Raw genomic sequence first — 26,253 nt, 5'->3', positions numbered from 1 at the left:
CAGACCTACAAACTCCTGGAGATGGTGTCTTTGGAAGGGTGTAATGAGAATTAGTTTAGCATGTGTAGTGCATTGCCATATAGCTCATGAATTTACTGCATTGAAGAAAGAATAAAAAAAGAAGTGTGAAGCCTTAAAGTAATAAGTACTAAGTTGTTTTCTCCATCTAGAAAATTGCCATTTAGAGAAACAATGGGTGAGGTTGTTTACACGGATGAAAAGTATTAAAACGTTATGGAAATAGCACTTACAAAGAGAGGTTAAAGGAATTCTTTAGTCTCTTAAAATGAAGCCTGAAAATGGCCTTACCAGACATTGGAGTATGTGAAGGCAACTGTATGAGTAATGGCAAATGGCTTTGTTTCTCCTGGGATGTGCTTAAATGAGGATGTGCTTAAATGATGTAAGGGTAGTTAGGGTAGAGACGGAAAGAATTTTTTTGAAATTAAGATTGAGAGACTAAACTGCTTTACCATAAACCTAAAGAAGAAGGTCTTAGTTCTTAGGAATTTTAAAGAAATGTGGGAGCGTCATCTTTCTGGCATGGTTTAAACATACAAGAATTGACTAGGGATCATTTCTACTTCTATTATTTTACAAGATCTAACCATAATTACTGCCAAATACTTACCACAAGCAGTCCAATGTACTAAAAAGAAGTCGATTATGACCTAATCCACTCTGAAACTTTTTAGGGTCTACTTTCATTAGGTGAAGAACTATATCCACTCCTTCAGTTCCAAATGCTTCCTGTTTACGAAAGGTTTATTACAATCTTAATTAGTAAGCTAATTCTTAAATTGTAATGATTTTATTATAAATTATGTTACATATAAACATATCTTTATTTTATTATATATTAATTAAAATTATAATACTTAAGTAATTTTGTTCATTATTTTTCCTTAGTCTGTTTTTGTACTCTGCCCAAGGTTGATTTAAACAATTTATAACTATTTAGTCAGAGATACTGTCACTAGTTCTTTCAAATGAATAGTTTCAAAAGATGGGACTAACCATGATAATGTTTCTGGAACAAAACATTTAATTCCTTTTTAAATTTGAATTTTAATTCTTGTTCTTTCCCTCCATTCTCCCCTTAGTATATTCCTTTGCTGAGTACAATTGTCGCTTTGTAAAAATACATGTGATGTTACAAATAATCTTGGGTCATTGAAATAGAGATTTTCTGTAGCATAGGTTATCTGCTGGCCATAAGGTTGCCTCTCCTCATACCATTCACTTTGTAATCTGTCACGTTCTACTATTTCTCACTTCAGTTGACTTTATTGTTTTTAATAGTTTACAACTATCGTTTTTAATAATTACAACTGTTTGTCATCTGAGAAAAAGAATTTCTGTCAGAGCTCTCTGACCCTTTGATTCTCCAGGCTTTAGGATTCATACTTCTCTGGGAATGTGAATAAACTCCTGAATGACTTGTACTAATACTGTTTTCCATTATTTTAGATAATCAAGAGTTATATAACACATAGTTTATTAACTCAGGGGAATACATACCTTCCTATGAATGTGATTTTCACAAATGCAAGACAAGATAAGTAATATATCTGACTTAATTTCCAAAACAATGGCCTCTTCCTTAAATGTGTACACTGCACTTTTTAAGATTCCTGGTAAGATAAGAATTTTAAAGTTGAAAGCTTTAGATGTTATTTGAATTAACACAGAATAAGAAGATCATCACTTGATTAACACATTTCCTGAGTCTGAAGCTTTGTAAATTTGATATCAGATAAAGTAGAGGACAAAAAGAACAAACGGTCTCTTCTGAATCATTTGGAACAGAACTGCCAACTTTGGGAGCTATGTAGCAAGAGTACTTCAGTGCATAGTTTCTATTTGGCTCTTCCAGATAAAAGTTCAGCCCACCTTTCTAACTTTATTCTTGACTATTTCTTTATGTTTCCTGGGTCTAAGTGGTCTACTCACAGAATTATTCAGTTGAGAGGGGCTTAGACTTCAGTTGGTACCACCTGTGCCTGAACAAGAATTATTATCTGTAACCTTCTAGGTAAGTACTGATCTAGCACCTATGTGAAATTTTCCTGATGTAACCCATTTGGATCAGGCCTCCTTAGCCAGATGATTTAAGATAGATAGCTAGTGGGACTGATAAACATGCAAGAGTACAACTTCTTACTTCAAAGGAGTTGTAATAATCTCATATGGTTAGCTTTATCTGACTGTATTGGTGGGGTATTCAAAATTGGCTGGAACTTGCTTTGCTTAGATTAGAAGATTGGAACTAGATAGTTTGTCTACCCTAGGATAAAATTGCCTATCCCCTAACATCTACAGGTCATTTGGTGGTCAGGCTACTGTCTAGATAGAGCTGACTTCTTGGGAGCAGTTGTGTGTCTAATTTTTGGAGCTTAGAGAAAGTCAGGGACCTGTAGGTAGAGGAGAATACATGTCCTTCTTCTAACCTTCTTGTATGTATGTCTATATAAACACTGTAGTTAGAACATGGGGCTTTCTGTTCCTTTAAATTGTGAAACTAAATCACAGAATGAGAAAGATGTTCCCCTTCTAAGGCATCCCATTCTGCTTTTGAATAGTTCTACTTGTTGGGAAATTCTTTCTTTTACCAAATTCAAGTCATCAACTTTTGTCCTTCACCCTTTTGCGATGGGCAAAATGATTTTGACTCTTCTTCTACAGGATCTCCTTCTGATATCCTTCTATTCTAAATCTTGTGAATCCAGATTTCATGTGCTTCTCTTTTCCAGGCTAAACATTTCCAGCAGTATAATTAATTAAGTATAATTAATGGTTGGTGATGAATCATTGACTGAACTGATTCTCACACATCTCAGCTTCAACCCCACCAATCAATACCTGCTGTCCTCTTTATTTGCTGTAGCTCAAGGACTCATAAATCTTTCTGTGTGTGTCATGGACCCCTTTGGGAAGTCTGGTGAAACCCGTGGACCTCCTTTCAGAATGTTTTTAAATGCATAAATTACAGGAATACAAATGAAACCAATTATATGAAGAGGGTTAGCAAAATAATAGGTTTAACCCCAGGTTAAAAACCTTTGCTCTAGCTTGTCAAGTATCTCCTCCCTAATATATACTCCCCAGAACTGAAAATAACACTTTAAGTAAAATTTGACCTGCACAAGGCCTAATGGAACTTCAAACTCTATGTTTAAAAAACTAGCATTCTGAGGGCTGCCATGTCATGACCAACTCACATTAAGGTTAAGGCTTATTCAATGAGCTGTGAGGTAATGTGAAACAGCAGAATGAATTCTGGTTTGCCCAAGAACCAAATAGGTCCAAATCTTAGCTGTTTCTTATCATTGGTGACTTTGGACAAGGCACTTAAGTTCTCTTACTCTCATGTTTTATAAAATGAAGTGGTTGGTCTAGAAAGGCTCCAAAGGACCTTCCAGTTCTAAGTCTAGGACCCTATGATTCTGTTGGCTGGCCATGCCTCCCCTAATCTTCATTTGTGCAGCTGATTTTCTAAAATCATTGGGTGGGACTTTATTGCTTTAAGTCATAGTTATATCCTGGTGAGATCCTTATGGATTCCAATTCTGTTATCCATCATGTAGTATGGGACCCAACTTGGCATCATCCAAAAATATGACAGGTGTTTCCATTTATGCTCTTAGCCAAGTCAATTGATCAAAATGTTCAAATGCAATTGTTCTACAACATTTTGACTCAATTGACTTGAATAAAAGATAATGGGAGCTTTTATGTTGTATTTATTTAGGGTGGGGAACCAAAACTATGAATTCAACAGTTTATGAATGTCCAGTGAGGAATGATCAATACAGATCACTTCCTTCTTTGATCTTGGGATTGCCTGGAGGCCTTGCCTAGGGTGTAGCAGGGTATGTGCTTATTGGTGGAGGCACTAGGTAGGATGAGTTAGAACCTTCTCTGCAGAGGAGCAGCCAGCCTTGACCATGCTATGAGGTGGAAAGTGGAGTCATGTTGACTTTCCCGCCACACCAGGCTGCCTCTTCCTCCTTTTCCTTTCCCTCCTGAACCCTTTAGCTTTTTCTTGGGTGGCTTAGCTTAGCACATTATCCATTAGTTGATGGTTGGTTCTAGATGCAGGTAAACTGATTGGGTCCTTTAAGGCTGGGGTGTATTTGGCTTCTTTGCCACCTAGAATATAACTGTGAGAGAGACCCAGTACAGTTGCTGGGAAGGGATGGGGTCAGAAGTTACACCTGAGTAGAAGTTATTGCCTCCAGAGAATGGCTTTGTGAGTTTCCAACCTGGTAACAATGAAGGCGAGTTGAAAGCTATGTTCTTTTCCTGCATGATTCTGGGTAAAAAGGGCTTTTATTGCATTTTCTGATCCAAAAGTGCATTTTAAATGTAGAACATGAATCACTGGCCTGACCAGCATAGGCTTGGCTGAGAACAAAGGGTCACTCAGATGGTATGCATTAGAGATAGGAATTGAAGAGTAATTTCTGAAGCTAGCTCTCTCAATTTAATGGCAGGCTGCCTTTCTCTACCACCACAATTACCACGGTGCTGAGTTTAGGTTACACTAAAAGAACACAGTGTCCAAAACGTTAGAGGGAACAGGTTAAACAAAGAATCCAGGGACACTGTATTAGAGACTTTGATTCATACTGATATTAATCCATTAATTGCTGTTCTGGGGTAAACCAGTTCTGGATCCACCTCATGCTAACAGATGAGCTTTCTGGGATGCCCTATGGCTCGGGAAAACATAGATTTTCTCAATTAGCAAAACAAAACAAAAGACAAGACTAAATAGCACAGTTAGAGGCAGTAATCGTATTGCCAGAAAAAATAGGACTTAACTAGAGTAGACTAAAAATATCAACAAATAAATGAGATAAATGAACCTAAATTTATACATATTCAAATATGTTGTAACTTGAAGTAATTTAAAGAAAACTGATAATTATTAGCTTCAGAACTTACTGCAGTATGGATTATCTATTGTTCATAAAGAGATGCCAAATACAGCAGAAATCATATAAGCTTTCTAGCTATCAAAGCAAAAATCCCAGTTGGATCTGTGTGTGTTTATAATGTAGTATGATGTTCCACATATTTTTATAATTTTCATTAATAACTATCATAAGTCATACTTTACCTATCAGTTGCTTAATTGCTCCCTGATCAAAGAGATCCTGGTTTACAACTTCATTACTGAGGGACACCATGGCTCTCAAAAGCCTTAAAGTGTAGCGTAATTGGGCAAATTTGTTGCCACGGCCACCCGTGCCATGGAAACTGTTGCCTTGGCTAAAGAAGGTTTCTAAGAAGACAGAAAAACAAAAATTTCATTTTGCTGCGTAGCAAGCATTCTGTGAAAAAAGCTGCGTGAAAAAGAGCTGTGTGCTTAAAGCTAAAAATACTTGATGCATAGAACATTTTATTATGCCAGAGATTTAAACATCATAAATTATATGGAAATTTAGTGGAATTAGGTGGCCCTGCTGGATAGTAATAAACGGTTTCTAAATGGAATCACAAGATCTTATAGAAGCTGATGTGCTCTGCCATTTACATTTTTTTTAACCCTTACCTTCTCTCAGAATCAAAACTAAGTATGGGCTTCAAGACAGAAGAGCAGCTAGGCAATGAAGGTTAAGTGACTTGTCCCCTCTCCCCCCATACACACACACACACACACACACACACACACACACACACACACACACACACAAACACAGTTAGGATGTGTCTGAGGCCACATTGGAACCCAGGACTTCTCTCCCCCCAGGTCTGGCCCTCCAATCACAGAGCTACCTAGCTGTCCCATTAATTTAATTTTTTTATTATTAAGAAGTTTTATTTTTACCGATGACATGTAATAAATTTCCATATAAGGTTTCCAAGTTTTATATATCCAAATCATCTCCCTCCCTCCTTTCCTTCTGCCTCTTCCAGAGCTGGCAAGCAGTTAGATCTCGGTTATACATGTATCATCATGCAAAGCATATTTCCATAGTGTTCATTTTTGTAAGAGAATCATCATATAAAACCAAAACCCACCCATCGTCACCAACACATTTGTTTGAATCAATCGTGTTCCATCTTCTATATTGTGTGTGGCAAAGCACAGTCCTACTCTTGCTCTAAGAAGAGGAGGTGATGGTCAGGGCTTTCCCAGTCCACTCACCTTCATTTACACACCACTCTAAGAACATCAGAATTCGAGAATTGCCATTGCAGGCCAGGTAGTCATCTATCAACAAAGGGGCCACTGAGGCCAAGGTGGCAATGGCGTGGAGCTGTAATTCCTCGAGCTGGGCAGCTGACCATTCAATTACCTTGTGTCTTTCAATTTTTTTAACATATGTAAATAAAGCTTCCACAGTTTTACCTTCAATTAATATCTATGTTTTAAGAAAAAAAGCAAGATTCATGCAAGCTTAAAGGCATTATCTTTGGAGAAGATGATCCTTTTCCCCCTTCTGCTTCCCATTAGTCTTTATTTCTGTTTGTGTGTGTTTTTTTAGAAAACTGCTTTCAACCCCCCCCCCCCTCCCCCGGTACAGAAACACAAACCAAACTGACTATAAACCATTTTTTTTTTCAGTTAGGATGAAAATTGTATGTGACCAAATGAATCAAAGAGATTTTGGTGCAGTCTCTGATGGCCACATACATTTTTGCCTGCCCAATTAGTAACAAATCAGTTGGAAGAAATTCAGGAAAGGTCATCAAAATGAATTTGCAGCATGTTAAAAATGAGACCATTTCTGACGTGTGCTCTGACCAATTTTGAAAATCATAGTACTCACTGGAAGTGTTATCATAAAGCAACGTGGTATTTAACGTGATATCACCAGAGGGGGCAGCTGGGTAGCTCAGTGGATAAAAAGCCAGGCCTAGAGATAGGAGGTCTTGAGTTCAACTCTAGCCTCAGACATTTCCTAGCTGTGTGACCCTGGGCAAGTCACTTAACCCTATTGCCCAGCCCTTACTGCTCTTCTGCCTTGGAACCAATACACAGTATTGATTCTAAGAAAGAAGGGAAGGGTTAAAAAAAAATACACCTGAATGGATATACCCATTTCAGTGACACTGCCAAAAGGGACACTTTCTGTGCTAAGAAGCCCAGGCTCATTACTTTATAGTCATGCTTACTTTTTGATTCCCAAGTTTAAATGTGAATATAAAAGACTTCGATTTGAATGTCTTTTGACTACTTCAGAAATTCAAATTTAACTTCAAGGTGCAAAAATTTACCGTTTCTCAGGAGTTTTAAAATAATATGATGCAGAGGCAGCTAGATAGCACAGTGGATAGAGAGCCAGGCCAGGAGTCAAGAGGAACTGGGTTCAAATGTGGCCTCAGATACTTTTTAGCTGTGTGACCCTGGGCAAGTCACCTAACCTTCATTGCGTAACCCTTGCCACTCTCCTGTCTTAGAAATGATACTAAGACAGAAGGTAAGGGATTAAAAAAAGCAGGATACAGGCTTTGAAGATAATTCCAAAGAGGGACTCTAAAACCATTTCCAGCAATTGTTGGTATACTCATTTAAATTTAAAAAAAAAATTCTTACCTACTGGCTTTTAATTGATTTATTTTATTCCAAGGCAGAAGAATGGTAACAACTAGGCAGCTGGAGCTAAGTGACTTGTCCAGGGTCATATAGCTAGGAAGTATCTAAATTAAAATTTGAGCCCAGAACCTTTCTTCCTTAGGGCTGGCTCTCTATCCAATAAGCAACCTAGCTGCCCCCTTTTTGGTATACTTATGCCATCTCTCATGATGACTATTTTGAAGGAGATGCTCATTTGAATATGTACATTCTGATTTATCTGTTAAAAATTATTCTAAATATGACTAGATATACACTTCTAATATAAATTTTCTTCATCTACAGTGATTATATTTTCTTCATCAAAATTGAGACTTATGATCTGACAAAGGATACCGATTTCACAAGGTCTTTTTAAATGTATACTTTATTTTCTCCCTTGAAACTGGAACTATCCTAGAAAATTCTGGTTATTTTTATACCTTGTCTACAATGAAGAAATTTAGGCTATAAGAGAGCCAAAATTTGTTTTAAAATGTGGTATTTCCACTGTTTTTTTTTCCACTTTGTCTGTATGTGTAAAGGGTATCCTGGGCATTTGAGGAGGTTTTAGATGAGGACTAAGGATGATTCAAAGTTTTCACAATTTAGGTACCATCCTGTAAATGTTGTTCAATTCCGAAAGCTTTTTATCCAAATATTTTTAAAGGTTGAAAATATGCAGGGAAAAATGGCTCTCTTGCCAAATGATTAGGAGTCTGCGGTTAAGAAAAATATTTGAAACAGAAAAGAAAACATGGTCCAAGGTTTGTACTGAAATATAGAGCATTTGTACTTGAAGTACCCTGGGGAGTTCAAAGAAAATAGCTGAGATGGAATTTTTGGGGTGGATCTCTGAAGGCCAAGAGGCAGCGTGAGGGAAGTTTACAAGGTCGCTGATAAACGTGGGGAGGCTGAACAGAGAGCAACAGCACCCTGGCCTCTGAACCAGGATGGGCTTCATCCAATTGGGAAGAGGGGCTGTTGGGACCAAAAAAAAAGAGAAAGAAATAAGGGGTAAAAATAAACTTTTGGCCTAAGATTTTTAATACATTCAGAGCTGGCCATGTCCTCCTGGCTTGTGAGACGCCATAACCAGAGTACTCTCTGCTCCACTGTCAGACAGAGATGAGAAAACCAGGCTGACCACCTGGCTAAATGGAACCCTCAGAATTATTTATGGACCCATCAAGGGTCTTAGTTTTTCTTCTTTCCTTGGTTTATATGATCCAACATTGCTTATGAGCAGGGAGACTGAGAACAATTTTTAAAAGCTGAATTTTAAGTTAGCTAATTTTCCTACTTTGCTGTGGTTAAAAAAAATCAATCCATCAAGAAATATCTGTTCTGGGGGCAGCTAGAGTGCCAGGTCTGGCATCGGGAGGACCTGGGTTCAAATCTAACCTTAGATACTTCCTACCTATGGATAACCTGGGCAAGTAATTAAATTCTAGTTGCCTAGTCCTTGCTCTTCTGTCTTAGAATTGTTACTAAGGTGGAGTGTATGAGTTTAAATTTTAAAAAAGCAGCATCTGTATGTGTTTTTGTGTTTTCCCTTATGCAAATAAGGTTAAGTAACTTGCCCACTCCAGGCCTGGCATTCTATCTACTCATGCCATGTAGCTTCCCCACATCATCAAGAAGAATTTGTTAAGTATTTACTACTTAAGATACAAAAGAAAAAATGAAAATACAGAATGGGAGGGTTCTAGACTAAAATAAAGCTAAATAATTTTCAAGTATATTTTCCTTATTTGCTTGCTTGCTCCTTACCTGTACAGTTGGTAAATCTCTACATAAAATCACAATTACATTAAACAGCAATTTCTTCAGCTCAAAGTCTTCATAGCTATTGGAAAGTTTAAGTCCTTTTACCAAAGGATCCTTACTTTTAACTGAAAATAAAATTATAGCAACATTACAACTGGAATCATATCAAAGTAATCACAATTAGGTTATAGAACTAGGAACAGACACAAAGCACTGATGTTACAATAAATAATTGAAAACAATTAAAATCTTACCTTCGTTAAATGTTGCAAAGAGTATCAAATCTCTGGTAAATCCACTTTCCTAACAAAGCGATAAGACATATAGGATATTAAATTATAATTTCAATATAAATACCTGGAAAATAACGCCCTTGGGTAGGGATGTTATTGGGGCCTCTTGTTTGCTTTCTTAAATTATCTACAATCTGCCCATTTACAAGCAGGGAATGAAAGGTAAATGGCCAAATATGCTTGTGATTTTTTTTTGGAAGCTATGATTATTGGTCATCTTTTCTTTTCTTTCTTTTTATTTTTTAAGCCCTTACCTTCTGTCTTAGAATTGTTTCCAAGGCAGAAGAGCAGTAAGGGTTAAGCAAGGGCTAAGTGGATTGCCCAAAGTCACATAGCTAGAAAGTGTCTGAGGCCAGATTTGAACCCCAAACTTCTTGTCTCCAGGCCTGGCTCTCTATCCACTGAACCACCGAGCTGCCCTTGATTATTGGCCATTTTCAAATGTTCATTTCTTAGTTTTCAGACTTTTCTATCCTATAAGGTATGAGTATTTTATGAGCTATATTTTAGAATTTCCTGAGTATCCAAAATGTGTTAGACCTGGAGAGAGATTGACTACCTTCCACTTCATTCATATTTGTATCATCAAGGTGGGACTAGAAGGTAGAAAAACAGCTTAGTTTCAAGCTAGTTCTAGTCTTGTTACTTTTTTTTTTTTGGCCAGTGGAAGAACTAGTCCCATTACTGGTACCTTTTCCCCCCCCTACCAAACACTTAAATAAGAAAGCCCCAGAAATTGTTTACTTAATGCACAAACACTTGAAGAATGGAAGAAGATATAAAATAGATTTTTAGTCTGAGAGCAGAATACAGATGCCTTGTTTTTTTCTAGTAGCATTTTGTGAATTCTCTCAAGTCTAATTTCTTCTTTTTTTTAACCCTTATCTTCTGTTTTATAATCAGTACTATACTGGCTCCAAGGCTGAACAACAGTAAGCATTAGACAATGTGCCTTTCCCTTGTCACACATTCAGGAAACGTCTGAGGTCAGATTTGAGCACAGGCCCTCCCAATCCCCTGATCCACCTAGTTGTCCCCTCTCAACTCTAATGTGAATGAGGACTGTGGAAGCATGCCAAAGCCATTCTCTGGCCTACCCTGCAGTCTCTAGATGTACACGGGGCACTAACCACGTTAGGAAGCTGTAGTTCTAAGTGTTGAGTTTATCTTTTTTTTTATTTCAAACACCTATGGAAAATCACTGAGGTTCTAGTTAAAAGGAATAATCCATCCATCATTAGGCATTTATTAAATTCCTGTTATGTATGTGGGAGGCTTTCTGCTGGGGTTGAGGGAAGCAAAGCTATAAATAAATAGCCCCTGACTCCCAATATGGGGGCTCAAGTGTCCAAAGCTGGCTTGGGGCTCCCAGAGCCATATAAAATTTTTATATAGGATGTCATGCAGTTTAGGATCAGGAGCCTGCTGGAGCAACTTCCTATGGAGCTGATAGGGATTATGTAACCTGTTATTTCTACTGTTTCTCTGCATCAAGGGACTATGAGCCTGAGGTAGTCCAGTCGATAGTGCTAGATTTGGTAGTCAGGAAAACTTGGGTTCAAATCTTGTCTCATATATACTGGTGGTATGACAGGGCAAGTCCCTTTGGTTCTGTCAGTCTCCATTTTCTCAATGGGGTATGTAAGAACAGCACCTATCTCTCCCTGAGGGATGCTATAAGGACTAAATTAGATAAGAATATATGTAAAGTATGCTGCAAACCTTAAAAGTACTATGTAAGTATTTTCATTATGCAATCTTTTGATGTAATTATGAAATTCATGGATTCAGTCTAATTCAATAATTATGTATTGAATGAATTGTTGTTCAGTGGTTTTTCAGCCCTATCTGGCTCTTTAAGTGACTTGCCCAGGGTCACACAGCTATGAAATGTCTGAGGCCAGATTTGAACTCAAGAAAATGAGTCTTCCTGATTCCAGCCTGGCACCCTATTCACTATGCCACCATTGAATGGTGCTCCATTGAATGACTGCAGTAGTACAGCTAGGAAACTGTTCCCAGTGCTATAGGTAATATAAAAATGAGTAAGGGATAGACCTTGTCCTTAAGGAATTTACAGTCTAAAAGGGTGATATCACAATCCAAACAATAATGATGTTATGTTATAGCATGGGTTAATTGATAACGAGGGGTACAAACTAAGCTGTCATGGATTCATTACGGAGGAGGTTGCATCCCATCACAAGCAGTCTGGAAAGAAGGACAATTTGAAGACTGGGAGAAGGTAATGGGGGAAGTTATTAAGGAGATGAGGAAAGGAAGGCTGGATCTCCCCAAGATTATTTCACTGTACAATCTATGGAATAGTGCAAAAATAAGTGGAAGACAAAGAAGGAAGGAGATTGACCACCATATTGATAAATCTATTGTCAATCAACACATTATGCTACATGCTGTGTTTAAGCAAAACAAAGGGCATCAGTCTAATTAATACTTACAATCATTGGTGCTCCAGGGTTTTGAGCTATAATTGTGGTGATTACTAAGATGTCATTCCTCAGTTGACGATCATAATGACGATAACCTCTAGTAAACAGATTCTTAAATACTTCCTTCAAAGCCCTAGGGAAAAATTGTATTTTCATATTCTACAGCAGTATTGTTTTATAACAATTTTCACTTAATTCATATATTTTTCAATTCCAAAGTCTAATTCTAGGGGTTAAGGGCAGCATGCCATAGTGGATAAAGAGCTGTCTTTGTTAGTGAATCAGGTGAGTCCCTTGGCCACTCTGGGGACCCAGGCAACTCTTTATACTGGACTTAACGCTTAAAGTCCCTTCTAGCTCCAAATCTATGATACTATGAAACCAAAGGTTGGAGCTGAGGAGGCTAGTGCGGGACAGGTAACTTGGATTTAGCAACCAATGGAACTTCACAGGTCTCGCTCTTCAAAGATTCAACATGTAAACAAGGGCCGAAATGCCTAGTTTTGATAAGGTAAAATAGCTATCATAGGTCTGGGAGGGATTCTCATCCTGAGCTTGCAGTGGTTGTGGGATTATTTTCCATTGTCTGCATACTCCAAAAGGAATTCTAATTAGGCCAGAAGGACAATAAAATTAAATTAATTTAAAACTAGTTTTAAGTTATCTATTAGGTTATTGAGTTCTTTGTCTTTAAGTGATATTTATAAGGGTAAACATTTAAATCCAACAATTAGTGTGTAATAAAGATTTGTAATATAAAAAGGTAGATGGAGAGACTAATAGGTGCCTGATAGATTGAGCTACTCCAGTCAGGCCAGGAGAGGCTATTTGGGAATCTTATATTACCTGTGCTTCCATGGCCACCTGTTGACAGCAAACAACAAATATAAATCTCATGGAGTAACTAGTGTTTAAGGGATATGCCAAGAAAAGCCCCATTTTAGAGACTTTAACAATGTCAGAAACCAGGAAGTTCATTTTCCTCTTGCACTTAATTTTTTTTTAATGGCAAGGAATTAAAATCCTTCCATAATCATTTAGGATATTTTCTTTTGTCCTAGGCAGCTTTGTCAGTAGATAGGTTGATGCCCTGTTATGGCCATTGGGAGCAGCTTCTATGTTTCTGCTCAGACAATGGCTTTGCCTCTCTGATTGTGGTAATAGCAAAGTAACACAGCAAGTCTAAAAATATGGTCATTTTTCTATGATTGTCTAATTTATATTTTGAACAATGTCAATTTCTACTTCCAGAAATACTTTCCTAAAGTAGCTTTACATAGCCTAAGAAACTAAGGCAGAAAAACTAAATTTTTTCCTAATAGTTTGCTAGTAATTAGTGCTAGAATTGGGGCAGTTAAGTGCTACAGTGGATGGAATGCTGGGTGTAGAGTCAGGAAGATTAACCTTCCTTAGTTCAAACCTGGCCTTGTGTGACTCTGGACAAATCACTTAACCCTTAACTCAATTTCCTGAGCTGTAACATGAGCTAGGGAAAGAAATGGCAAACTAGTCCAGTATATCTGCTGAGAAAACTACAGATAGGGTCACAAAGAGTCAGACATGACTACAACAACTGAATAACAAAGTGCTAGATTTAGCAAGATACTGACAGCACCTTCTATTGAGCAGACTTTAGATTCATGATCAGGTATCATAGACTTAGAATTGGAAAGGACTTTTGAGAGATCACTTAGTCCAATCCCATCATCTCACAGAAGATAAAACTGAAGCCCAGGGAGTATAAGTCACTTATCTAAGATCCTACTGGTCAGAGATGGGATTCAAACTCAGGTCCCCAGAATATTATACATATCATATATCTATATATATATCTATATCTCTATATATAATTGACCTGGGCTGGTTTCGATGGTTGCCAAGAGCCTACTCCAATCAGTCCCCCTCAGTTGGTGTTACCTAAGTATTTCTAGAAAGAGAACTGGTCTCACAGTCAGGAAGAACTGCGTTCAAATCCCACCTCTAACAAGTACCAGCTCTCTGACCATGAGCAAGTCACTTAACCTCCATAGGCCTCATGTTTCTCACCTAAAATATGGAAATAATATCTCACAGGGTTATTATAATGATAGAATTGGATAATGTGTACAAACCTTAAAGTGCAACATGAATAATTATATGTATATTATAATAATCTTATAGGAGATGGGAGTAAATAGATGACTACAATTCAGGAAAAAAAGGTGAGAAAGAGCAAAGACTTGTAGATTATATATAAATCTCATACTTCTATATTGTGAAGACTATCTTCAAACAAAGGATTGATAGGTATAGATATGGTGAGTTCCAAATGAAACCACAGAAAATGAGACCATACATTTTAGCTGACTGGAAAAACCATATTAATGGATTAGAAATGATCCCTGAGTTAGCTATCTGTGTAATATCAGATCATCAACTTCTCAGAGCTAAGGTCAGAGATTATAATAAATTAGAAAAAAATAGTATTGAGAAAAAAATTAAGACTTTCAATCTGAATTATTTAAGTAAGTTCTTAGAAATAAAAAATGGAAAGTGATAATGAAAGCAATGAAAATAATAAAAATCATACCACTACTGTCTGCGATCTCAGAAATAAAACTAATTTAAATTAACTGTCATTACAAGGAGATTAAAAGAGCCTAGAAAGTGACTTAGCAAATACTGGATTAGATCAAGTGTATATATAAAAGAAATCCATGCTGGAAACAATATTATCAGAAGGGCTTTGAAGGAATGATTTATAAGTTTATCTAAAGAAGGGAAAGAAACCAAAGACATGAAAAAAATATTGAACTTTATTGGTTTAAAAAAAACAATTGTTGAGAAAACATCAGTGTCGACTGTCTCATTTATATAAAGTATAAGGGGCATCTAGATCTGAAATGAGGGTATCCTTGATAAAGTATTAGTAGGAAATGAGTAAGTTTTCATAAGCAATATCCAACAATGGACCACATCTTTGTCATGTGGTGATTGACTAAAGATGTAGAGAACATAAGATAGTGATGCTTAGTTTTTGTTGGCTATAGAAAAAAAATTACTCAGTGGAATAAAATGGTGACTTACAGGCTCTTTTATAATAAAGTATCTCTCATTTATATATCAAGAACATTCCTCAGAAAGTGTAACAATAGAAATATGACCCTGATACTTTGATGATTCTTTGATAATATAAGGCAAGGTATAAAGCCAGGAGATGTTCAGTCATAAAACTGAACAAAACTATTTGCATCTGTGATGGAAGAGATCTAATATAGATACCATATTGAGGAGAGATTTCCAGGAGATAGCAAGTTCCCCCAGATGCTTGTAGATGACATTGTATTAGTTGTATCAAGCCACTGAAGAGATATTGAAGAGCCACCCAAGAGTTTGGACTATCCATCCACATAGGAAGTCAAATGGTTGGAAAATGCCCATTGATCAGATTTCAACATACATTTATAGAGCTTGTCCAGTAGTACATACCACTGGGACAAATACATATATAAAATTATCTGGGGCATGAATTAAAAAGAAGAGTAGGATGGATTGCTTTTGGAAAATTGTGAAGCACTTTTATCCAAGCTTCCCATAATACAAAGGCTTACCTTTTCAATGAATACAAATATTTTACTTATGTTGCTCTATGGCAGAGATGCAGACACCACTGCCACTGCAGAATGAAAGATGATTATTGAGTAGAGGACAATGGAGAGATACATGTTGGATATGAGCTGGCTGAAATATAAACCAACAAGACTGATAATAAAGAATTACATGACAGAAAGAGAAGATGGGCTAGTCTCACAAGGTAAGAACAAAGGATGGCAGGTAGATGGCCAGAGTGCTTCACTAAGACCATCATGATCTTGAGAAAAGAGAGGAAGGCAAGGAGACACTAGATAGCACAGTGGATAGAGATCTAGGCCATATGGATTTAATAAATTGAGGCAAGATTTGATAACAGACTGGCTATGTGCAGTAATGTGATTGGAAGACTCATGTTGTCTTCAACATTAATAGGGAGGTTTGGAAGAGGGGAAGGCTTGGGGAGAAAGATCATGAGTTGTTTTGTTTGTGGTAAATTTTGGATCCATACAGGACAGGGATGAGTGGAGATGGAAGACTGGAGCTCAGGAGACAAGTAAAGAATAGATACAGATCCAGAAGCCACTAGGTCTAGAAATAGGGATCTGAGAGTTACCTGCATAGAGATGGGAGTAGATGAAATGACTGAAACAAAAGGAAGGAAGAGAGAAAAGAGAGGCAGTCTGCCAGTTGGGGTCTATATGTGCTTACAGAAACATGGATGATGCCCTAGCAGAAGAATAATGTACTTGACAGACTTTAACTCTGACTGCACATTAGACCCTCTGGGCCTCAGTGTCCTCCACTGTAAAATGAGGACATCAGTGACCTCTAGGGTTACTTCCAGTTCTAAGATTAATGGGCCTATCAAATATATATATATATATATATATAATATCAATAATAATCAGCACATATGCATACATACATACATACAGCTAGGTGGAAAGAGAATGCCTTAAGGTTGACAATGTCTTCTTTATAACAGCCCTGAGAAAGAGTTCTGTAAATATTTCTTCCAGTTTTAGAGTTGGCCTCATGGATATGACTAGGAAGTGTTGGTGTCTATAGATTCCAATTTCTGGTCTTCTGATTACAGCCCAATACACTGGTCCTCCCACTACACTGTACCACCTCAGAGATCTCTTTCTTATATTTATTAGAAAGACTTACAATAGACACTTCAAGTTACTAAGCTGCTTGATGATTTCCTCTTTCGAAGACCTTTCTAATAAGTTCCATAGGATTTCTGATGAGCGGAAGAGAAGTTGTCCCGAAGGATCTGGGTTATTTAGGCAAGAGCAGATTTTGTTGGCAGCTTGTGCTTTTATCATTAAATTACAATTAACTTCTGAAAATACAAAACACACAAAAGAAACAACTGCATGAATTCTTTGTATTGTGAAATCTTCACTTGTCAGAAACATAGAAAGTAGGATGTAAAATAGTTACTTTAGTAAGTACAAACCAGAAGTAGAAAGATGCTGCAAAGTTTTAAGTAACCATAACTTTTCAAGAAGTTCATTTTGAAGGAGGTTCCACGAAAGAACTAAAGTTTCTGCCAAACCCCCTGTTTGAATCATCTGAATCTTGTAAGCTGAAGTAACTTGCTGATAACCTATAAAGTGAGGAAATGTGCAGTTATTACATATAGAAGTGTATGTGTATATTTTAATATATGTATATATATCTACATACAAATATACATGCATGCACAACAGTAGGCAGTTGATCAATGATTAGAGACTTTTTTCTAAACCCCTACCTTCTGTCTTGGAATCAATACTGTATACTGGTTCCTAGGCAGAAGAACAGGAAGGGCTAGGCAATTGGGGTTTAGTGATGTGCCCAGGATCACACGTCTAGGAAGTGTCTGAGGCCAAATTTGAATCCAGGACCTCCCAAAGAAGAGAAGAAGGGCAGCTAGGTGGTTCAGTGGATGAAAAGCCAGGCCTTTAGATGGGAGGTCTTGAGCTTAAATATGGTCTCAGACACATCCTCGCTGTGTGGTCCTGGGCAAGCCACTTAACCCCCATTGCCTACCTTTACCACTCTTCTGCCTTGGAAAAGAAACTCAGGATCAATTCTAAGATAAAAGGTAAGGGTTTAAAGAAAAAAAGAGAGACTGGAAAACAGTAAAATTAATAATCAACCAATCTTATTCTAATAGGTAATCCCATAATTTCCTAAAATTCCCCCTCAAAATTCCCTTTATTAATCCTCAGTGTATACCTGAAACTTAAAATAGTGCTTAGTAGTTTTCCTTTTGAGGTAGATGCATGATTAGAAAGCATTTAAGAACTGACATTTATGTATCAGTCAGTTTGCACTGTCCTAAATTAAGACAAATCTAATGTTTGTTCTTGTGTAACCAGGTGAGCAGGAGAGCCCCTCCTGATTTGCTAGAATGGGGTTCCTCCCTCAAACCAGATGACACAATCCCTTTTTGGTTCCTTGGACTTGTACTTTGGGATGGGAGTATAATTCCTGACAGAAGACTTTGCTGAAGATGATTGGTAACCAAGCTGGGAGGTCATTGGAGAGATGTTAAAAAGAAAGGCAAAGATTTCTATCTCTCTCTCTCCCATCCTCTCTTCTGACAGTCACATGAGACTCTCATGACAAGGAGGAGGTGGTTTTTCTTCCTTCTGCTGCCTAGTAGCAGCTATAGGGATGGCTACAATGGCACTGGGAACATGTGCTTTCAAAAGCGAGTCCAAGACTGAATCTCAAGTCTTTGGCTGCCCCTTGTACTTTGTATTTCTTTCCCTTAGAACAGTTCTCTCAACAGTGAGTTTGAGAGATGAATATTTCTAACATGAGTGGCTATCTAGTGAGTCTGAGGGGTTCAAAGGGCCTAACTGCCTAGCTGGCATACTTTATGCAACTATATATTTCTTGGAGATGATAATCTGGGTCAAGAGGATAAGTCAGGAATACTTAGCTCACCAGACAATATGGACCATGAGCTGTTGACCAGATAGTATAGATGCAAGGTGAATGTAAAATGTGTGTAGCAGTTACATAAGTTCCTAGGGGGTCTTTCTTACCTCACAGGAGAATAAAGTAGAGAATATACATTATTTTAACCATGTTAATGCATGCCAATGAGTCTTTTGTATTTTTCACTTTGAGAATACTTCTGGGAGAGATCCTTTTAATCCTTTTTAGGGAGACCCTAGAAATGAGTCATAACTGAGTTTATATTAGAGTTCTCTGGGGCACAAGGGTGAGGACATGATAAGGAGGAGAGTATTTGGGGGGCAGTAGAAATCAAAATCCTCTCTCTTTAAGGCTATATTCTCCCAGGGCTGAACCCAGGTATACTTGAATGCAGAAAGAAAGGAGTGTCTTTTCTGGGAAAGCCCCATCCCAGGCTGTAAATGACAGTGGTTAGCAGAAACTTCATTTACTGATGGTGGCTTCTAAAATGGAGATTTGACCCAGATTTCAAATTTCCACTTTTATAAGGGCCTCAAGATAATCTTATCTAGTCTCACAACCAGAATCAGAGAGGAGCTACTAGGAGACTCAATCTCTGATGACATCTACCTCCAGTGAATACTAACCAGCCTAAAACTGACGGTGAGCAGGAGGAAGTACTCAGAATCTAGAGAACAATTCCCTCCTATTAGTCCACTTCCTTTTTTCTACAACCTTTCCTTACTCCTGGCTCCTTCCCTAATGCCCACAATCATGTCCATTTCTCCCCTCTGACTTCATCAATTCCTGTTAGCTACCTCTCTTCTCCCCTTCACGGTTGAACTCTGAGAAAGTGATCTCTTCTTAGTGCCTCTATTTTCTCTCCTCTCATTCTCTGCTATCTGATTTCCACCTCACTACTCACTTCTTTCTGACTTCTTCAAAGCTACCAGGAACCTCTTAAATACCAAACTGAATGACCTCCTCTCAGTCTTCATATTTTTTGAGCATCTGCTGATTATTTATTCCTCCTGGGTATTTTCTCCTCTTCTGGTTTTTTTGTGATACTTCTTTCCCCTGGTTTTCTTGGATAGTTAGACAATTCTCACTTTCATTTACTGGATTTCCAGACATGTCATGCCCTTTAACTGTGGGTATTCCTTAAGATGGTCTCAAATTTTCTTCTCTTTTCCATTTGTCCTGTCTCACTCAGTGATGTCATATCTCCACTGGATGAAACAATCATCTTTAAGTAGGTAATTTCCAGATCTGCAGCACTAACTCCTCTCCTAAGGTCAGGCTCATGTCAGCAATTATCTTTTGGATTCAAACTGGATTTCCCATAGATATCCTAGACAAAACGCATTACCTTTCTCTACCAGAATGCTTCTCCCCACACCCCCCCATCCCCCATGCTCTTTATACCTGCTTAAGGCAGCATCATCCTTCTAGTCATCCAGGTTTACATTCTTGGTGTCATTCTCCATACTTCACTGTCCCTTACCTACCCACACCTCACTGTCCCTTACCTATCCCATACATTCAAAGAGCTGTTCCCTTCTCTCTCCTCACATGGACACTATCACTTCTACCTAGCCTACATAACAGTCTGCTAACTGGTCGCTGTGCTGCAAGGCTCTCCCCATTCCAATCTATTCTCCATTCTGTTGCCAAAGTGATGTCCTAAAAGGTAGCTGTCACTGTATCATTTCCTTACTCCATAAACTCCAATGGCTCTTTACCAAGATCAGATACATACTCCTCTGTTTGATATTTAAAGCCCTTAATAAATGGTCTCCTTCCTACACTTCTGTGTGCTTTTATGTGCTATATGCTCCAGCTACATAGACCTCCTGACAATTCCCTGCACATAATGCTTTCTTCTCCTTGCCTTTTCCCTGGTTCTTCCCCATGCCTGGGATTTTTTCTCTCCTGACTCCTCGATCTTCCTTCAAAACTCAGCTCAAATCCTCTTTTGTTAGGAGTCCTTTCCTGGTACCTCCACTGCTCATGTGTTCCTCTCTGGGATTCCCCTCTTTTATTCTGTGTCTATCCTATATATATAGCTGGGTATTGATATATGTGCATCATGTTAGGATAGGAGGTCCTTGAGGGGAGGGATTGTTTTTCTTTTTATGCACAGTGTCTGACATATAGAAAGTGCTTAATAAATGCTTATTGACTGACTTCCTGACTTTGACTTACAAGGTATTGTTGTTGTTGTTGATTCTGTGACCCTGTGACTGTAATATGCCAATACTGTTCATGAGCTTTTCTTGGCAAAAATACTAGAGTGGTTTACCATTTCCTTCTACAGTGAATTAAGACAGAGATTAAATGATTTGCCCAGAGTCACACTGCTAGTATGTGTCTGAGGTCAAATTTGAACTCAGATCTTCCTGACTCTAGGCCCAGAACACTATCCATTGAGCCATCAACCTGCCTCAAGATAGTTGTTATTATTGAGTCATTTCAGCCTTGTCCAACTCTTCATGACCCCATTTTGTTGTGGTTTTCTTGCAAAGATACTGGAGTGGTTTGCTATTTCCTTCTCCAGATCATTTTCCAGATGAAAAAACTGAGGCAAATAGGATTATATGACTTACTCAGGTTCACACAGCTATTGAATATCTGAAGTCAGATTTGAACTCAAGAAGATGAGTCTTCCTGACTCCAGACCCAGCATTCTAACCATTGTGTGACTCATCAGCTGTCCCTCAAGGTTTACCAGGTCTTAAGCTTTGCCTACTTACTAATTTGCCTTTTACTAGTTCTATAAAATGATCCCTGCTTGCAGCTTCCTCCATTAATCTCCTTGGAAAAGAGCCTCAAGAATTTATTCTATCCTAAAAGTATCTGAGAATAGAGCTTGAGTTAGATAATGTAAATTTCTTATTCAAAAACTGATTAAAATATTATAGATGATTGCAAATATCCTCTATAATAATAATGGGAAAAACATATCCTACATACCTATTGAATGGAATGTGCAATTGTAAGGAAATTGTACAAGTGGTAGATCATTTAAACATTATGTTAGGTACCTAAACATTTTCAAATAAAAGGTACATAGAAAATCAATTTTTGTTTCAAACCAGTGAAAATCTTGAGACTCTAGAAAACATCTAATTGGTATAGACCATAATTACAAGCCTTCCTCTACTCAAAGGGATTATAGTGGGTATACAGCGGCATATGCTAAACATAAAAAATATACTTCACCTGCAATTTGCTTCTTTAGTGGTTCTGCATGGTAAAAATCAACAATACACTTACAAAGCTGTATCCTTAACTCAGAACTTGGTATCTGTAGTAAGTCACCTGCCAGAAATGGAAAAGTATCATTTAAAATGATAATCATTATAAATCTTAAATAATATTTAACTTGCAGTGAAGTAGTCAGCCATCCTGGGCACCATCTTTGCAGTATCACAAGTACACATTCAATTACTTTCAGTCAACAAACATTTGTTAAATGCCTACTAAAGACAGGCACTGGGGCTTATCAATAGCAAAGTGAGACAGTCTCCATCCTCAAGGAGCTTGCATCTTTTTTTTTTTTTTGGACTGGAAAAGCATCTGTTGGGGTGGGGAACTGATTATGTAGGGTGATGACATGGTCAAATCTATGTATTAGGAAGGTCATGCAAACTGAATGTTATGTTAAGAAACTGATAAATTATGGGTCAATCCAAGACATAATAAGAATGTGACAGTTGTTTAGGACTTTAAGCAAAGAACTTTATATACAGGATCTCATTTCAGCATCACAAACAAATCTTCAAGAGGTTTTGCAGATATTTGTATACATGAGATTGGTTACCTAGTAAAGAGTAGATTTGAACCCTAGGTCTCCTGACTCCAGATCTACCTCTCTTATCTACTACCTTTTACTAGGTGGTGAATGATTAGATGACTTCTAGAAATAATAAACCATGATTAAAGCCTTTGAGTAATGGACTTATAAAATATTGTAAGAGAGCTTACATTCTGCTTGGGGATAGGGGTGAGGCAGGACCCAGAATATTCTCAGACTGGTAAATTTAGATTTACACTCAAAATTGAACTAAGGTTTTTAGAATACTATGCATATAGGGGTAACTAGGAAGCTCAATGGATTGAGAGTCAGGCCTTGAGATGGGAGGACCTGGATTCAAATGTGGCCTTAGACACTTCCTAGCTATGTGACTCTGGTCAAGTCACTTAACCCCAACTGCCTAGCCTTTATTGCTCTTCTGCCTTGGGACCTATATTTAGTATTGATTCAAAGATAGAAGATAAGGATTAAAACAAGAATACTAAGTGTGTATATCATCCAGATGTATAGGACATACTTATATATCTGCAAATACCCATCTATCTTTATATATCTATATAGATAAACACATATAAATATATGTACACATATACACATATATTAAAATTGGTGGGGTACTAGTCCCACTGGAAGACTTGTGAAAGGGCTCTTGGAGGTAGCATTTGACCTTTACCTTGAAGGAAGCTAAACCAAAGCTTTTAAGAGATAGAGGCATGGAGAGCTAACTTTCTAGGCAAGAGGGCCATCCCATGCAAGGGTCTGATGGCAAGAAGAGAATGGTTGTGTATAAAGAAGAGAAAGTGGACCAGTTTACTTGGAACAGAGAATTCATGACAGGAAAGAATATGCAATCAACTCAAGAAGTTAATCTGGACTTTGGCTTTCACACTGTGAAGGACTTTCAATGCTCAAAGAGGAGCTTCTACTTGATCTTAGGGTCAAGGAAGAGCTACTGAAGTTTTGTGGAAGCCTTGAGGAAGGGCAGATATACATGAGACTGTTGTAGCAGTCAAGCTGAAAGATGAGGGTGGAGGAGAGAGAAGATGTGAGAATGTAGAGGAGATGGATTCAAAAAAGGCTGTGGAGGCAGAATGGAAAAGAACCATACAGGCGACTGGTTATGGAGGAATCAGTAAGAGCAAAGAGATATGAAACACGAATTTGGAAAAATAATGGTGCCCTTGTCAGAAATGGGGACATTAGGAAGATATGTTGTTGGTCCTTTGTTTTGAAGAAGACCAACCATATCACAGGGTGATGTCTTGACTCATACATGAATTGGATTTAAGAGAGGAAGACATGTGCCTTCATGGGAAAGGAGGAGGCATCTGGTTTTGGACACATTGAGTTTGGCATGCTTGCATGACATCTATTTGGAAATGTCTAGTAGATGGCCAGAAATGTGGGACCAAAGCTCTAGAGCAAAATGAGGACTGGGCATGTGGTTTGGGGAATCATTGATATGACTGGGAAGAGATAGTTGAGTCCATGGGAGCTGACAAGTCTCTGAGAATGCAGAGAGAGGAGAAAGGGGTTTGGTCAGAGACGCAGGGAACAAAGAATTTCTGAAAAGGTGTTTCATGTCCTCTGGGGCCCCCACATGCACTAGCTTTAGGAGGATTGGTGTGTATCCTCATGGACTAAAACAAGAAAGCCTCATGACCATTTTAGTCTTTTAATCCAAAGAGTCTACATACCTGGCCCGAGTGATTCTACCACTGTAGCCACTCTCTTCTCTCTCTCCTATCCACCTTCAACCGCCTTCCTCCTCCTCACCCCCTCATCTGAACTATTTCAACAACATTCTGTTTGTCCTCTGTGCCTCTAATTTCTTTACTTTCTAATGCATCCTCCACATAGCTGACAAATTCCTAAAGTCTTTCCCTGCTAAAGAAGCTTTCAGCAGCAATTCCTTCTCCCAAGAATCAAATAGAAATTCCTCTCTTTGGCCTTTAAAGCCTATCACAATGGCTTCATTATGTTCCTCTTGTCTATAACCATCATCCTAAGTAGCCTGATGTAGGGGCAAGAACAAAAGACTGGGAGGCAGAGGACCAAGGTTCCCCTCTTTGTTCTTCTACTTGGAATTTGAGGGACTTTGAGCAAGAAACATGAGTTTCCTCATGTCGACAATTAGAGTGTTGGATAACAGCCTTAAAGCTCTTGCCGAACTCTAAATCCAATAAAATCTTCTTCATTTCTAGAATCAAGTACTGTCTTGATACCAAGGTTTGCAAATTTGTTTGCATTTTGGAAATTTAAAAGTATTAAGAAGTACTGAATGTTTTAAAAGAAATTAAACAAATATGGAAGTCGATGGGAACTCTTCCTTTCAGTTCCCCTAAGATTTAAGCTATTCTAATCCCTTCCTGTCTGATTCTCTCTGCACAGATGCGATGTCTCTCTAGGTCCACCTTTTATCTCATTTAATATCCACTATATGCAACATGCTGAATTGGTCCCCGAGTTAGAAATATTCTTTATTAATCTTGAGGAAGTTTGTTTAGTTAATTTTTTAGGCTAAGATCAATTCACACTGAGAAATTAGAGGTTATTAGTCAGCAAATAATAATTAGTATTCTATATGTCTAACACTATGGTGGTTTTAATTTGATTTTACATCTCTGGCATTTGATCCATAATGTATGGCCACTGATGGCTTGGGAGAAAGAAAAGAAATACTCATCTTGTTTTCAGCCATCAGTGAAATTTATCTTAGCAAGGAGGTTCAGATCTGTGAATGAAGATTGTAACATGTGCCATAGTTTCTAACCACAGTTCTTAACTGAAGAATAAGCTGGCTACGTGCTCAATAGATCAAGGCTTTTAATCTTCTTAATAAATCCCAGAAACAATGTCAGAAGTGACATTTCTAAATGGGAACAGTGAGGATCCCTAGTACTTTGCTGAAAAAAAAATCTATGCTCTATAAATTCTTTATATTATCCAAGATATCTTCTGACTTCTCTTTGTAAACTCATATATAAGAAAGACTCACTTTCATGGAAAGAGTTATTAAAACAAGGAACAATTATTCTTCTTGGTCCAAATCATTCCTAGACAGACCTTTAAGCTAACTTATCCTTTCTCTACCATTGATTGTTAACTCAGAGGTTTGAAGAAACATTTTCTTTCTGATCAAAGGCCCACTTTTCTTAAATTCCTAGCATTTTCTTATATTAATCCCCCCCCCGCCCTTTCTTCTATAGAAGCATGTCCTACAGTTTCTTCCTTTGACATGTCTGTGGGGTTTATAGCCATGACCTCAAGATCATAGATTTGAAAATGAAAAAACTGAGGTGGAGAGAGGTTTTGTGACTTGATAAATATCATCCAAGGAGTAAAGGGAATTCCCATTGCTACCACCACTTGAGATGCAGTTTTAAAAAATCCTTACCTATTGTCTTCAAATCAATACTGAGTATTGGTTCCAAGGCAGAACAACAATAAAGGCTAGGCACTGGGGGTTAAGTAAGTGAGTTGTCCAGAGTCACACAACTAGGAAGTGTTTCAGGCCAGATTTGAACCTAGGACCTTCTATTTCTAGCCTGGCTCTCAATTCACTAAGCCTGAATGAAACAGGCAATTTCTTGCTATCTTGGAGAACACAGAAGCAAGACCTTCTTTTCCTTTTTTTCTTTCTTTTATTGTCCCCTTTCCAAAAGACATAAAAAAGACAGTTTAAGAACAGAAGCAAAAACATCTCCCCCCAACATCTGGGGGGGTCACATTTCCCTCCTACCGTACAACTCCTAGGAAGAGTGGGTTCAAACTGAAAGCAGTCACCAGCCACAAAGCATTCCCCCTTCTCTACCAAGTTCTCCTCTGAAAGGGGCATTACAGATAGGCCTTGGCTCCCTTTGA

The 26,253-nt window shown here is 37.9% G+C and overlaps 1 protein-coding gene and 1 non-coding gene across 3 annotated transcripts in view; both read right to left on the bottom strand.

Annotated features, from left to right (window-relative positions):
* Window positions 1–26,253, bottom strand: part of CFAP69 (cilia and flagella associated protein 69) — an 80,248-nt gene that overhangs the window by 32,078 nt on the left and 21,917 nt on the right. For both annotated transcript variants that reach the window (XM_007504988.3, XM_001377927.5), the window contains exons 6-15: window positions 21,795–21,893; window positions 17,119–17,268; window positions 16,824–17,001; window positions 12,090–12,213; window positions 9,592–9,640; window positions 9,341–9,462; window positions 6,158–6,374; window positions 5,126–5,290; window positions 1,522–1,634; window positions 632–750 (exon numbers count right to left, since the gene is read on the bottom strand). In XM_007504988.3, the coding sequence (XP_007505050.2) occupies window positions 632–750; window positions 1,522–1,634; window positions 5,126–5,290; window positions 6,158–6,374; window positions 9,341–9,462; window positions 9,592–9,640; window positions 12,090–12,213; window positions 16,824–17,001; window positions 17,119–17,268; window positions 21,795–21,893 (1,336 nt within the window). The remainder of the gene's footprint in view (window positions 1–631; window positions 751–1,521; window positions 1,635–5,125; window positions 5,291–6,157; window positions 6,375–9,340; window positions 9,463–9,591; window positions 9,641–12,089; window positions 12,214–16,823; window positions 17,002–17,118; window positions 17,269–21,794; window positions 21,894–26,253) is intronic.
* Window positions 3,647–3,711, bottom strand: MIR7347 (microRNA mir-7347). Its single transcript, NR_127570.1, has one exon. It is a non-coding gene; the product is annotated as a microRNA mir-7347 (primary transcript).

This window comes from Monodelphis domestica, chromosome 5 (genome assembly GCF_027887165.1).
Source record: "Monodelphis domestica isolate mMonDom1 chromosome 5, mMonDom1.pri, whole genome shotgun sequence".
NCBI lineage: Eukaryota > Metazoa > Chordata > Mammalia > Didelphimorphia > Didelphidae > Monodelphis > Monodelphis domestica.
This window is presented reverse-complemented; position numbering and strand designations above follow the sequence as displayed.